The 14,450-nt window shown below is 50.1% G+C and overlaps 1 protein-coding gene across 1 annotated transcript in view; it reads left to right on the forward strand.

Annotated features, from left to right (window-relative positions):
• The window catches only part of LOC142002513 (alpha-2-macroglobulin-like protein 1), a 72,927-nt gene that overhangs the window by 16,147 nt on the left and 42,330 nt on the right, over window positions 1-14,450 (forward strand). The window contains exons 9-14 of the mRNA XM_074978670.1: window positions 1,118-1,232; window positions 2,083-2,192; window positions 7,959-8,123; window positions 9,292-9,522; window positions 10,591-10,654; window positions 10,778-10,923. Of these exons, the coding sequence (XP_074834771.1) occupies window positions 1,118-1,232; window positions 2,083-2,192; window positions 7,959-8,123; window positions 9,292-9,522; window positions 10,591-10,654; window positions 10,778-10,923 (831 nt within the window). The remainder of the gene's footprint in view (window positions 1-1,117; window positions 1,233-2,082; window positions 2,193-7,958; window positions 8,124-9,291; window positions 9,523-10,590; window positions 10,655-10,777; window positions 10,924-14,450) is intronic.

A 14,450-nucleotide genomic window follows, 5' to 3' on the forward strand; every position in this document is an offset into this window, starting at 1 on the left:
GGCTGAGGCAGGCTCCCTGTCTGTCCCGGCTCCACATGGCTTTGGGAAGCTGCCGACCCAGGAGCTGTGGGAGGTGCCTGCAGGCAGGGCAGTGCACAGAGCCCTCTGCTCCTCCACCCCTAGGGGCTGCAGGAAAGCACCAGCTGTTTCCAGGAGTGGCACAGGGCCTTGGCCACCAGACTGGTAATCCTAAAGGCTGGATTAAAAATCCTGAATAACCTGGGCTGCCCACCCAGGACTGGAGTCATATGCGCTCCCTTCACCACAGTGTCGCAGTGCCTCACTTACCCTCCTCGCCTCTGGGAGGCAGTACACAGCTCTTGTCCTCTTTGTGCCAGACGGGGAACTGAGCCCCAGAGAGGCTCAAGTCCATCTGTGCAGCAAAACCCCGAGGCCATGAGTCCCTGGCCCAGCTCTGCTGACAGGCTCACACTGCAGGGCTAAAGTAACAGCGTGGACATGCGAGTGGAGCTGGGACTCGGAGACCCAGTCACCTGCCCAGGTCTCAGAGCCTGGCTCCACAGACTGACTAGCTAGTGTTGGCCCAAGTCAGCTGAGCTGGGCTTGGACACTTGCTGCTGGCTGCTGCTGGGAGTTGTTGCTGTGTAGCTGTGCTCACAGGGATGTGTGGGCAGGGGCAGAGCAGGGATTTGCCCCAGGTCTCTGGGGATCTAGCCTAGTTCCTGGGGTTCCAGGACCACCCTACCCTATCAGCCACTCTGTGTAGGTGGGGCAAAGTAAAGTTACAGATCCCCCCGTGTTTTCTCACACCCTGGGGGGCAGCAATGCAGAGAGCAGTTGGAATAAGCCAGGGTCCACAGTGGGTGAATAGCACCAGGGGATCTGGGATGGGCTGGGGGCTTGGACCTCTGTTTCACTTCTCATCCCGGTCAAAGCTGCTCCAGCTGCAGCACCCCCTAGTGCCAGGCTGGGTACTGGAGTCAGGGCAGAGTTCAGCCTGCGAGTGGCCCCAGCTGCTGATTTCATCACTCACCTTTTCTGAGTGTCTCCCTCCAAGTGCTTAACCCAGCCAAGCTGGATTAGAGACCCCCTGAGCTGAACCCCGCAGGGTGTGGTGCAGAGCTGCAGCTAACAGGCTGTGATTCTCTCCCTCCAGACTGAGAGCAACGGCTGCTTCTCCAGAGAGGTGGAGACAGCTCCTTTCCAGCTGACCAGCTCTGGCTACCAGATGAGACTGCAGGCCAAGGCCTCTCTGGTGGAGGAGGGGACAGGTGGGACTGAAATCAAACAGACCTGCACACCCACAGGCAGCCATGAGCAGTGAACCCCTAAGGGCAGAGGGATCATGTGGTTCTATCACTGTAGCTCAGTTGCTTTAGAGGTGGCCCCAAGGGGTAGCGTTTTTGGGGGCAGGGATCTAGAGTTCTGGTTCAGCCCATCACAGGGATTGGTCCCTCATGAGGTGTTCAGACCCGGGTACATTCATGCGAAGGCTGAAACCCTCTCACGGGTGGTGTCTGGCTTTGCCTTGCGCTGGGCCCTGTGTCACTGCCTCAGTGATGTTAGCACGTGGGGGTCAAAACCACAAGCGCCAATTTCTTACTAGCGAACCCAGATAGTGGCACCTTGAATCCACAGGAATTGTGATTTCCAGAGCACCCAGCACCCATCTGAATGAACGTGTTAGTGAGGGGTGGCTCCAGCATGGGCCTCAGGTGCTGGCATCAGCGCGGGTGACACAGCTGGAGGAGAGCGGGCCCAGAATGGCAGTGGGTCACTGGGCTTTTCTGAAAACAGCTCTTCTGGGGCCTGGCCTGTGCATGGGGTACCCTGGCGCCATTCAGTGAGCAGCCCGCTGCTGGGGCTGCAGAGCCAGGACACCCTGCTGGCAAATGTCCAGAGCTGGTTTGGGATGAAGCCCTGTGGGGAGGTGGATCTGCACTTTCTAGTTTCCAGATTCCCCAGGAAAATCCTTCTCCGAGCCCAGCCAAACATTCCAATTCTTCTGGGATTGCACCCTCCAGCCCAAAGCTAGAGCGGTAGAAATGGTCACCCAGCTTCTTGTGGGGTACAGCCCAAACTCTGGCACCTTCCTCCCATCAGCTCTCCCTCTCCTGCTAGGGGTGGAGCTCAATGCAACCAAGAGCTGCAACATCATGTCTGAAATTGCTACAGTGACCTTTGAGAGCGCAGACGCCACCTACAAGGCTGGAATCCCCTACACTGCCAAGGTAATGGGATTCCCAACGTGACTGAATGGAATATGTCTGTACTCAGCGATAACCTCTGCTCACGCTGAGCGCTTGCAGGGTGTGCTTCACTTCTGGGGCACATGTATCACAGGAGACAGTGGAAACCTGAATGCTTTAACTGTGCTCAAGCCCCTCCCCCCAGAGAGCATAAAGGGGCTGAATCAATAAGGGTTCTTTTGAAAACGGAGCTTGTTTTTGAAAGATCCACCTCTACACTGCTTTTTTTCTTTCGAAAGAATCTCTTTCAAAAAGAGATTATGCTAATGAAATGTGAGATACGTAAATCAGTGCCTCCTTTGCATTTCTGATATCCTCTTTCAAAAGAGGCATGCAAATGAGGAAAATCAAAAATGCAAATGAAGTGCAGATTTACATATATTTAATCTCATTTGCATATTTCTCTTTCAAAAGAACTTCTTTTGAAAGAAGAAAAGTAGTGTAGATGCGGCTCTTTTGAAAGTAAACCTCATCTTCAAAAGAGCCCTTCTTCTCCTTTTATATGGGAAGAAGGGTTCTTCCTGAGATGGGGTTTACTTTCGAAAGAGACGCGTCTACACTGCTTTTCTTCTTTGGAAACAAGCTCTTTTGGAAGCACTCTTTTGAAGGCACTGGTGAGGCCACATCTGGAATGTTGTGTCCAGTTTTGGACCCCCCAGTATAAAAAGGATGTGGATTTGCTGGAGCAGGTTCAGCGAAGGGCAACAAAAATGATTAAGGGTCTGGAGCACAAGACCTATGAGGAGAGGCTGAGGGATTTGGGCTTGTTTAGTTTACAGAAGAGAAGACTTAGGGGTGATTTAATAGCAGCCTTCAACTTCCTGAAGGGGATCTCTAAAAAGGAGGGTGAGAAACTGTTCTCAGTGGTGTCAGATGGCAGAACAAGGAGTAATGGTCAGAAGTTGAAGAGGGAGAGGTGTAAGTTGGACATTAGGAAAACCTACTTCACCAGGCGGGTGGTGAAGCACTGGAATGTGTTGCCTAGACAGGTGGTGGATTCTCCATCCCTGGTGGTTTTTAAGTCCTGGCTGCACAAGGTCCTGGCTGGGGTGCCTTAGTGGGGATTGATCCTTCTTGAAGCAGAGGGCTGGACTAGATGACCTCCTGAGGTCCCTTCCAGCCCTGTGATTCTGTGAGATTCTGTGATTCTGTGTGAAACAGGAATATGCAAATGAGATTCCAGGTATGTAAATCTGCACCTTATTTGCATTTTTATTTCCCTCATTTGCATGCCTCTTTTGAAAGAGGCATGCAAATGTAGACACAGCCAAAGATACTGACTAGAACTCATCCTTGCTCATTATGGCATTCCAGCATGACAGAATTAATCTGGGGCTGTGGCCACACTTGGCCAAAACTTCGAAATGGCCATGCAAATAGCCATTTTGAAGATTACTAATGAAGCGCTGAATTGAATATTCAGCGCTTCATTAGCATTAGGGCGCTTCCGGCAGCGGCACTTCAAAAGTGCCACTTTCGAAAGCGCGCAGCTCGGCGTGGCTACACGGGGGTCCTTTTCGAAAGGAACCCGCTCCTTTCGAAATCCCGAATAAGGAGATAAGGTTCCTTTTGAAAAGGACCCCCGTGCAGCCATGCCGAGCTGCGCGCTTTCGAAGTGCCACTGCCGGAAGCTACCTAATGCTAATGAAGCGCTGAATATTCAATTCAGCGCTTCATTAGTAATCTTCAAAATGGCTATTTGCATGGCCATGTCGAAGTTTTGGCCAAGTGTGGCCACAGCCTAGCTGATCTGTAATTCCCAGGGATGTCCTTATTTCCCTTTTTCATAGATGGGCACTACATTTGCCCTTTTCCAGTCTCCTGTAATTTCTCCCGTCTTTCTTGACTTCAGAGATAATTGCTAAGGACTCAGATATCTCCTCAGTCAGCACCTTGAGTATTCTAGGATGCATTTCATCAGGCTCAGGCAACCTGAAGACATCCAATTGGTCTTAGTAATTTTAATTTGTTCCTTTCCTATTTTAGCTTCAGATCCTACCTCATTTTCACTGGCACTCACAATGTTAGATGTCCAATCACCACCAACCTTCCTGGTGAAAACCAGAAAAAGAAATCATTAGCAGCTCTGCCATTTCCACATTTTCTGTTATTATTCAAACCTCCACCCCCTACAAACACACGCTCATTGAGTAAAGGGCCTATTCTGTCCTTGATCTTCCGCTTGGTTCTAATGTATTTGTAGCATGTTTTCTTGTTAACCTTTATGTCTCCAGTTAGTTTCATCTTGTTTTCTTTGCTGGCCTTTCTAATGTTGTCCCTACATATTTGTGTTATATGTTTCTATTCATCCTTAGTAATTTGACCTCATTTTCACTTTTTATAGGACTCCTTTTTGAATTTTAGAGCATTCAAGATCTTCTGGTTAAGCCAGGGTTGTTTCTTTCCGTACTCTCAGTGGCTACGTCTACACGTGAAGCCAACATCGAAATAGCTTATTTCGATGTAGCAACATCGAAATAGGCTATTTCGATGAGTAACGTCTACACGTCCTCCAGGGCTGGCAACGTCAATGTTCAACTTCGACGTTGCGCGGCACCACATTGAAATAGGCGCTGCGAGGGAACGTCTACACGCCAAAGTAGCACACATCGAAATAAGGGTGCCAGGCACAGCTGCAGACAGGGTCACAGGGCGGACTCAACAGCAAGCCACTCCCTTAAAGGGCCCCTCCCAGACACAGTTGCACTAAACAACACAAGATACACAGAGCCTACAACTGGTTGCAGACCCTGTGCCTGCAGCATGGATCCCCAGCTGCCGCAGCAGCAGCCAGAAGCCCTGGGCTAAGGGCTGCTGCCCACGGTGACCATAGAGCCCCGCAGGGGCTGGAAAGAGAGCATCTCTCAACCCCTCAGCTGATGGCCGCCATGGCGGACCCCACTATTTCGAAGTTGTGGGACGCACAACGACTACACGGTCCCTACTTCAACGTTGAACGTCGAAGTAGGGCGCTATTCCCATCCCCTCATGGGGTTAGCGACTTCGACGTCTCGCCGCCTAACGTCGAAGTTAACTTCGAAATAGCGCCCGGCGCGTGTAGCCGTGACGGGCGCTATTTCGAAGTTAGTCCCGCTACTTCGAAGGAGCGTGCACGTGTAGACACGGCTAGTGTGTCCTGTGCAATGGGATTATTCGTGCCTTTAATGATGTCTCTAAACAGTGGAACTTTGAGTAAGGGTATCCTGATTATGTTACTTCTACATAAGCTTTCATGGGCAAAGACCCACTTTATCAGATGCATATAGTGAAAATTCCAGAGGCACATGAAAAGAAGGCAGATGTCTCACCGGTTCAGCTCTGGGGCATCTCTTGGTTTCTCTGGACCTTCTGGTGATTTGGGATGGGTTCAGCCTGTTCTTTAATTGCTCTAGGGTAATTAAATTCCATGCAGACAGCGAGGTGACACACATACCTCATGCCTCCTGCACTGTTCTCAGAGCAGTGTTAATCCCTTTGTGCTTACTGGGTATCAATGCAGAGCACAAAGGAAAAGTGAAGCATGCATAGGCTTCCGAAAAGTAATATAGAAAATTCCCCTTTGTGACAAGACAATTCAAGTTTCAACTGGGGGAAGGACCCAGCAAGTTTGCAAGGATGTAACTTTCTAAATGCTTTTGCTCACAAAGCTTCTACAATGGGGCAAGTCACCAGAAGTGGAACAAATATAGACAAGCCCTCGACATAAAACAGGAATTGGCAACTTTCCTAATAACTGTAGTTTGTGAGATGTTCTCAAAATGTGCTGCACAATCCACCTCCCTTTCCTGGCTGCTGTCACATCTGTTATTATAGCCCTGACAATTGTGATGTTGCTGAGGATTACTCCTTCCCTGTTATTCCATTAGCATGGAGGTGCCCAAGGGAGGCATTCAGCGTGCAATCACAACCCATGAAAACTGGTGTCTGAGCCATACCAGTCTGTGTGGTGGGGGGCACATACTTCCCAGGGGGGAACATATATAGACACCACATAACAAGGAGCTCCAGTAACTAACAGGTAGGTATTGTGTTATGTGCTATACACATGCCTAAGTTAGCTCAGTGGAGGGCATTGTATTGCATTTTTGACAAGCACCTAGCCCAGGCACCCTGTTGGAGGACTGCCATGGAGAAGATCTCAAGCTATCAGTCTAGCACCATCAGTTTTGATTGTTTCTCAGCCACTGGCCCACCCCCAGAGAATAATGTTATTTCCTACAGAAGGACATGCCAGTGGAGTGAGCAAGTCTGAGGAGTGGGGGAGATTTCTTTCCAGCCAGAAAGGCCCTCCTTAGAAAGGACACCATTCTGTGCAGAGGTGCTGACCCTTGCCACATGCCAGCGGGACTGGATGGAGACAGAGAAGGCAGGAGGATTCTGCCCAGCCTGAACTGCTAACGCTCCCCAGAGTCAGAGGCAAGGGGAGATCATACTAGGGTTAGGAAGGGTTGGGTTTAGGAAGGACAGGCAGGTGAGAAAAGGAGGAGGAGTTGCGCTTTGTGTGAGGGAGCATTTGATTGCTCAGAACTCCAGTATAAGGAGGGAGAAAAACCAGTTGAGTGCTTTTGGGTTAAGCTTAGAGGCGGAAGCAATAGACATGATGTTGTAGTTGGTGTCTGCTATAAACTGCCAGATCAGGGAGATGAGGTATGTGAGCATTTCTTCGGAAAGCTAAGAGAAGCTTCCAAATCACAGGCCCTGGTTCTCATGGGAGACTTTAATTATCCAGACATTTGTTGGGAGACCAATACAGCAGCACACAGACAATCCAGAAAGTTTTTGGAGAATGTTGGTGATAACTTCCTGGTACAAGTGCTGATGGAACCGACCAGGGGCTGTGCACAACTTGACTTGCTGCTCACAAACAGGGAAGAGCTAGTAGGAGAAATAGAAGTGGGCAGCAACCTGGGCTGCAATGGTCACAAGGGCTGTGTCTACATTAGCCCAAAACTTCAAAATGGCCATGCAAATGGCCATTTCGAAGTTTACTAATGAAGGGCTGAAATACATATTCAGCGCCTCATTAGAATGCCAGCAGCCGCGGCATTTCAAAATTGACGCGGCTCGCGTGTGACTCGTCCAGATGGGGCTCGTTTTCTAAAGGACCTGGGCAACTTCGAAATCCCCTTATTCCCATCTGCTGTTAGGAATAAGGGGATTTCAAAGTTGCCCAGGTCCTTTCAAAAAGGAGCCCTATCTGGATGAGCCACGTGGTGGCGAGCTGCATCAATTTCGAAGTGCCGCGGCTGCCGGCATTCTAATGAGGCGCTGAATATGTATTTCAGCACTTCATTAGTAAACTTCAAAATGGCCATTTGCATGACCATTTCGAAGTTTTGGGCTAGTGTAGACATAGCCAAGATGGTATATTTCAGGTATAGCTAAGATGGTATATTTCAGGTATAGCTAAGATGGTATATTTTTTCTCTGGCAAAGAGGCACTGTAGGAGGCTGGACTGTGAAGTCCCACATCACAAGAGAGGGCTCGGTTACAAGGTCAGACAACCCGTTACCCCACAGTGCTCAATTCAGCATCCCCATCTGTTCCAGTCCTGACCCAACTTCTTTCCAGATCTGCTAATGCCCCTCGGTCCTCACCCCACCATGCTATCCCAGCCATGGGCTTCCCTAGTGTGTGTCAGTGCATTGCCCCTTTCTGCTCCCATCCAGCCCTTTAGCAGTAGGCAACAGTCTCCCAGGAGTCTGCTCTCGTGAGTTGTGGGTATCCCTTTTTCTCTGCCGCCTCAGATGCACCTGAAGGCAGCAAACGGCTCTGCGCTGAAGAATGAGAAGTTGCAGCTTTTTGTGAGCTACAGAGATGTGAAGCAGGATCAGATGTTCCTGACGGATGAATCTGGAGGAGCCTCTTTTGAGCTGGACACCTCTGGCTGGACTGGGACGGTCGCTCTGAGGGTAAGTTGTGGGCATCCCAACACCTATGGTGAAGCTGCCTTCCTGCCTCTAATCATCTCCTTTGGGCTGGCCTGGACACCCACTCCTGGTGTGCAGGTGCTCTCAGTTCTGGGCCCAGCAGCTCGGGGAATGCCCCATGACCACAGTAGGGCTGTCCAATCACAACCCTGGGGATTTTCTCTGCCACTGAGACCTGCTGGTTTTGCTGTGATGATGCTGTCCAGGCTGCTAAGCTGTTAAGCTGCTCTGTGCTTCTGTTCTCTCCAGTGTTACCAACACTAGCAGAGAGCACAGCCTGCGAATTCAGTAGAAATGCCTAAAGAGAGATCACAGGCTTGGGTCAGCGGCAAAGGGATTGGCAGGTTTATTGTCAATGCTCCTTTGGCAAGAGAAAGTGGCCCCTCCTGTGACTCTGACACATTGATACAAACAAGTTGTGTATCACTCTCCTGATGTGGCTAATTACCAACCCTATACCTTGTACCTGCTGGTTTGAACAAATCGTCCCTGTTCATCACTGTGTCAGTTCACCCTCGTCTTATTCGATGTCGGTGTGTTTCTGAGACATTGCCAGGGGTTGTCCTTATGCCCTTGCTTGAGAGTTCTAGGTTGGGGTGTCCTTGTGCTAAGCTTCTGCAATATGTCTACCTCAGTACCCAGTACTCTTTAGGAGTGCCTGTGTTGTAGCAGTATAGCCAAGCATTCCATACAGCAGAGGGGTAGCTCAGTGGTTAGAGCACTAGCACGGTAAACCCAGGGTTGTGAGTTCAGACCTTGAAGGGCCTGTAGCAGGTTAAGTTAAAAAACAAATTTGTAAGGCCAGGTGATAGGGGACCAGATCCGATAGCTCTTGATGTCCCTTCCAGCTCAATGAGACGTGTATCTTTGCCAAGCTCACACAGTGGACTTGTAAGCAAGCAGCTGCTTTATGACAGGGCCTGATGATGTTTGCTCATAGTATGACCTGGCTTTGCAGACTGGTTCCAGCCTCAGGTTTTGCACCACTGCAGTGGGCCAGACTTTCTCCTCTGCTATGACTCTCGTGGACAGTGGACAAGGGGTCTTGATGAAGACTTCAGCAGGCAAAGCCTGCCTGTTGCTGCCATTCTAGTTGTGTGCTGGGCACTCTGTATCCCTGGCGATCCCCATCGCTCTCTCTGTCCCCCAGGGGCACTTCAAGGAGATGGATCGCAGCTATGTGCACAGCAGAGTCTCTCCCAGGTACTCGGATGCCCATCAACACCTGGAGCCCTTCTACTCCCGGAGCCAGAGCTTCCTGAAAATCCGCTCGCCGGGGGGGGTGCTGCCCTGCGACCAGGCCCAGCAGCTCCAGGTGGATTATGTCATTGCTAGGGAGGCCCTGGGGAATGGGTCCAAGAGCCTGGATGTCGTCTTCCTGGTGAGCCCCAACCTGGGAGACTAAACTCCATGTGTGTGTGCACAAGTGTGTGTGTATGTGTGCGCGCGTGTGTGCATGTGAGTAAGAGGTGTGTGTGTTTGTGTGGCCCCCAACAGAGCAATGGGGAATAGAGTGGTACTAGAAAACAGCTTAAATTACAGCAAGGATTGTTTGGGTTGGAGGATTTCCTAACTGTCAGGGTGCTTAATTACTGAAATAAATTTCCTGGGGAGGTTGTAGAATCTCCATCACTGGAGACATTTAAGAACAGGTTGGGTAAGAATCAAACAGGGATGATATAGATGGTACTAGGTCCTGTCATGAGGGCAGGGGACTGGACTTAATGACCTCTTGAGGTCCGTTCTCGTATTCTCGTACTCTAGAAGTGTGGAGCTGGATTAGGACAGGGCTTTTCCCCTTTCTCCACTAGCAGGCTCTAGTTCCAATCTGGCCCCAAAGCTCCTAGGGGCTGGGAATGCAACACATGCCTGAATATGCTTCCTTGAACCCTGACCTCCACTGGTTCAACCTATGGGGCTGCCCCCTGGCCTGACTCCAGCCTGTGTAGCCAGCCCTACATTCCCCCATATAGGCTGTGTCTACACTTACCAAAAACTTCGAAATGGCCATGCTAATGGCCAGATCCAAGAATACTAATGAGGTGCTGAAATGCATATTCAGCACCTCATTAGCATGCCGCCATCCACGGAACTTTGAGATTGCCGCCTTTCGCTCCTGTGTGGCTTGTCTACATGGGGGTCCTTTTCGAAAGGACCCCGCCAACTATGAAATCCCCTTATTCCTATGAGCTCAGAGGAATAAGGGGATTTTGACGTTGGTGGGGGTCCTTTCGAAAAGGACCCCCCATGTAGATGAGCTTCGCTGGAGCAAAACGCAGCAATTTCGAAGCGCCGCGGTCAGCAGCATGCTAATGAGGTGCTGAATATGCATTTCAGTGCCTCATTAGTATTCTTTGAGCTGGCCATTAGCATGGCCATTTTGAAGTTTTTGGTAAGAGTCGATACAGCCATAGTCTCAGCTAAGCAATTCCCATGTTCTCTTCCACAGGTCGTGGCCAAGGGAGCCATTGCCAGGATCTTCCATAGGGGCCTGGACCCAAGGAAGAGGGCTGGTAAGTGGTGGGGGAAGGGTGTGTGCAGGAAGACCCCTGTGCCCCGGGCAAGTGGGGGCTGGGCTGGGGAGGGGCTCTGCTGGCTGGGCCTGGCTGCCCATGGCCGTTCCCCACTGTCCCTAGGGCTGAAGGGCTCCTTCTCTGTGGAGCTGCCTGTCGGCGCTGAGCTGGCGCCCGCTGCCACGGTGCTGGGTTACACGGTGCTGCCCGACGGAGAGCTGGCTGCCGACAGTACCCTGCTGAAAGTGGCCAAGTGCCTCCCGAACAAGGTGAGCATGGGGCTCGGGGCAGAAGGGTGGGGGAATTGCTCCCTGCCCAGTAGCCGCAGCCCTGAGCAGAATTATGGTTAAAGATATATAATTCTTCCTCTAACCCTCCCATATTTCTTGTGAGGGTCTGGGTGAGTCTTTCTGCCCCAGCCACTTGACCCCATTGGCCTGGGTGTGTGACCATTAGAACGTAAGGACAGTTGTGCAGGGTTGGACCAAAGGTCCATCTATCCTGGTCTCCCGTCTTCTGACAGTGGCCACTTCTAGTGGGCCTCAGAGGGAATGAACAGACCTGGGAATCATCAAGTCATCTATCCCCTGTTGCCCATTCCCAGTTTATGGCAAACAGAGAGTAGGGTCACCATCCCTGCCCCTGCTGGCCAATAGCCGGTCTTGGACCTATCCATGGACTCCATGAGTGTAACTAGTTCTTTTTGAATACTGTTATAGTCTTGGCCTTCCCCACATCTTCTGGCTAAGAGTTCCACCAGCAGCCTGTGTGGTGTGTGAATAGGGTGACCGTACTTCCCTGTGTGAAATACAGGACACCTGGTAAAATTGCTTGGAGTTAAGCAAGTTCAGTGCCAATCCATTGCACTGTGCAGTACAAACGTTCAGTATTACATTAAGTTGACTGGGCACCATTTAAACCACGTACTGCATTATTGTAACAAAAGCAGGTACAAATTTTTAAAATATATACCTACAGTTAAGTGGTCCTTGCTCTATAGAGGTGCCTGCCTGGTCCTCATCCTGCTGTCCTCCAGAGTGTGGGCTGGCAGCGTGAGGGCTGGTCGTGAGGCAGAGGTGCAGGAGCCAGAACAGGGGAGTGGGGGCATATGGGGAGGGCTGGGATATGTGAGTGAGCTGCTGGAAATCAGGGCTGGGTGTGTGTGCAGGAGGGCAGGAAACAGGCATAGGGAGTGGGAGGCTGGGTGTGGGGAGCAGCCGTGGGACAGAGTTCTGGAACAATGTCAACCATCTGATACTTTTCAAGCAGTATACAAAAAGAATGAAACCTACTAGGCCAATTTAACCCCCTCCCCCAACTTAAATTTCACTGGAGTCAGTGGATTTACAACAGATAAATTATGGTGCCTCTTTGTTTCCTAGATACTGACTTTGGTCAACCCTTTGCTTCCCAGCTTTGCAGTCCTGGCCTGCCTAGCTCCCCTATTCCCTGGGGCAGGGCCAGATTAAGATAAGGGCTGCAGCCTAATCATTCAAACACTCTTTCCCAAACAAATGGTAAAATTTGATGGAAATCACTTATCTGGAAATCCAACTCTAATTGAAAGGTCAAGCAAATAAATAGGATCTATGGTAAAGTTCTTCCAGTTTTTAATTTACCGTACATCAATTAGCAAGGTAACACAGGTTATTTATTTATTTTTTAAAATAGATTAGTTTTCAGATGGCTACAAAACTCCAAAAGAATTATGCTGTAAAAAGAATTCCTTCTCTTCTAAGCCATTAACACCTCTGCAAAGTGGGGCAGCCAGACTCCCAACTCCCACATTTCTCCTATCGCCTCACCTTTCTCCACCTCCTCTCAAAGCGGGGGGCTGTGGCTCTGGCCTTTGAGAGAAGGCACAGGTAAAAGGAATGGAAAAGGGGGATAGCCAAAACAGGGGGTGGTTCCACCTACCACACCTGCCTGAGAAATTTAAAAAGGTTTAGGACCCCCAGACTCTTAAATTGTCTGGGGTCCTGGGCACTTGCCTCCTGTGTCCCCCCATCCATCAGTGGGCCGGGCTGAGCCCTCTCCCACACTCCAGACCCCTGGGCCTCAACCTGAAGCCCCGAACTCTGCATCCCAGGCTGTACCTCAGAGCATGCACTCCTAGCTGGAGCACCCTCACCCCATCTCACAGCCCAGCTCTGTCCCAGCCTGGAGCCCCCACCCCATATTCTGAACCCATGATTTTAGGGGGCCCCACAAAATCTAATAGCCCTGCCTTCCAGAACAGTTAATCCAGCCCTGCCCCATGATTCACCTTCTTTGTGCCTGTCTTCCTGTCTCTGCTCCCTTCTGAGCTCTGTCTCCCACTCTTCATTGCACTCCTCCAAACCCCTGATCCCCATCTAACCCCGGCCTGGGTCAAGCTGCCCTTTACTCCAGAGATTTGCCTGTTTGCTGCTGCTTGTGGCTACCAACCTAAGTGCAACTCCCCAGCAGCTGTCACCTCTTTCCCCCGAGTGACCTGTTCCCCACCATAGGGCCCTGGCCTCCTTATCCCAGTCCAGCAATGTTTGAGGTGGGGATATCTGAGACACAGTCCCCTCCGTCTATCTCAGGCAGTGTGAGCAAAGAGTGCACAGCAGCCTGATCCCCCTCGCCCCCCTTCATCCCCTTGCATGGCCCCAGGGGCTGCTGGCAACAGGGTGTTTAAACAATCTGTTTAAGGAGCCCACCTGCCTCCTTCAGCCTCTCCAGCTAGCTCTTTAAACAGACAGTGCCTGCTGCTTAAGGAGCTGTCTCTTTAAAATTCAGAGCCCTGCTTGCAACGTATAAGATAATTAGCTGGTTTAAAAAAAAAGTTGGGATTTCTCAAGGGAGCTAAAAAAAGTGACAGTCCCAGTTAAAATGGGATAGATAGTCACCCTATGTGTGAACAGCTACTTCCTTGTGTTTCTTTTAAACCTGCTGTCTATTAATTTCACTTGGTGACCACTTAGTTCTTGTGTTATGAGTAAATACTACTTCTTTATTTACCTTCTGCAGGCCAGTCATGATTTGATAGGTCTCTATCATATCCCCACTTACTTGTCTCTTTCCAAACTGAAAAGCCCCAGTCTCCTTTATCTCCCCTTATATGGAAACTGTTCTATGTGCTTATCATTTTTGGTGCTCTTCTCTGAATATTTTCCAATGCCAACACTTGTTTTTGTGATGGGGTGACCCGATCTGCACAAAGCATTCAAGATGTGGGCATACCATGGATGTATACAGAGCCAATATGATATCTTCAGCCTTATTATCTGCCCTTTCTTAATGCTTCCCAAAATTCTGTCCTGCTTTTTTGACTGCTGCCACACATTCACTGGGCGTTTTCAGAGAATCATACATAGTGGCTCCAAGATCTTCCTTGAGTGGCAACAACTAATTTAGACCCCATCATATTATGTGTCCTTCATGTTATGTTTTACAATGTGCATTACTTTGTATTTATCAACATGGAACTTCATCTGCCGTTTCGTTGCCCAGTCATCCAGTTCTGTCAGATCCCGATGTAGCCCTCCACAGTCTGCTTCAGACTTTGCTGTTTTTGCATCATCATTAGATTTTGCCACCTCGCTGTTTACTGCTTTGCCAGAACATTAGGAACATATTGAGCAGCTCTGGTCCCAATGTGTATGCCTGGGAGACACCATTATTTACCACTCTCCACCCTGAAAGCTGACCGCTTACTCCTACCCTTTCTTTCTTATTTTTTTACCAGCTACTGATTCAAGAGATGATCCCCCTTCTTACCCCGGCTGCTTTTTCAATACTCCCCCTGCAATGGTGGCACACTGCCCCACTA

This window comes from Carettochelys insculpta, chromosome 28 (genome assembly GCF_033958435.1).
Source record: "Carettochelys insculpta isolate YL-2023 chromosome 28, ASM3395843v1, whole genome shotgun sequence".
NCBI lineage: Eukaryota > Metazoa > Chordata > Testudines > Carettochelyidae > Carettochelys > Carettochelys insculpta.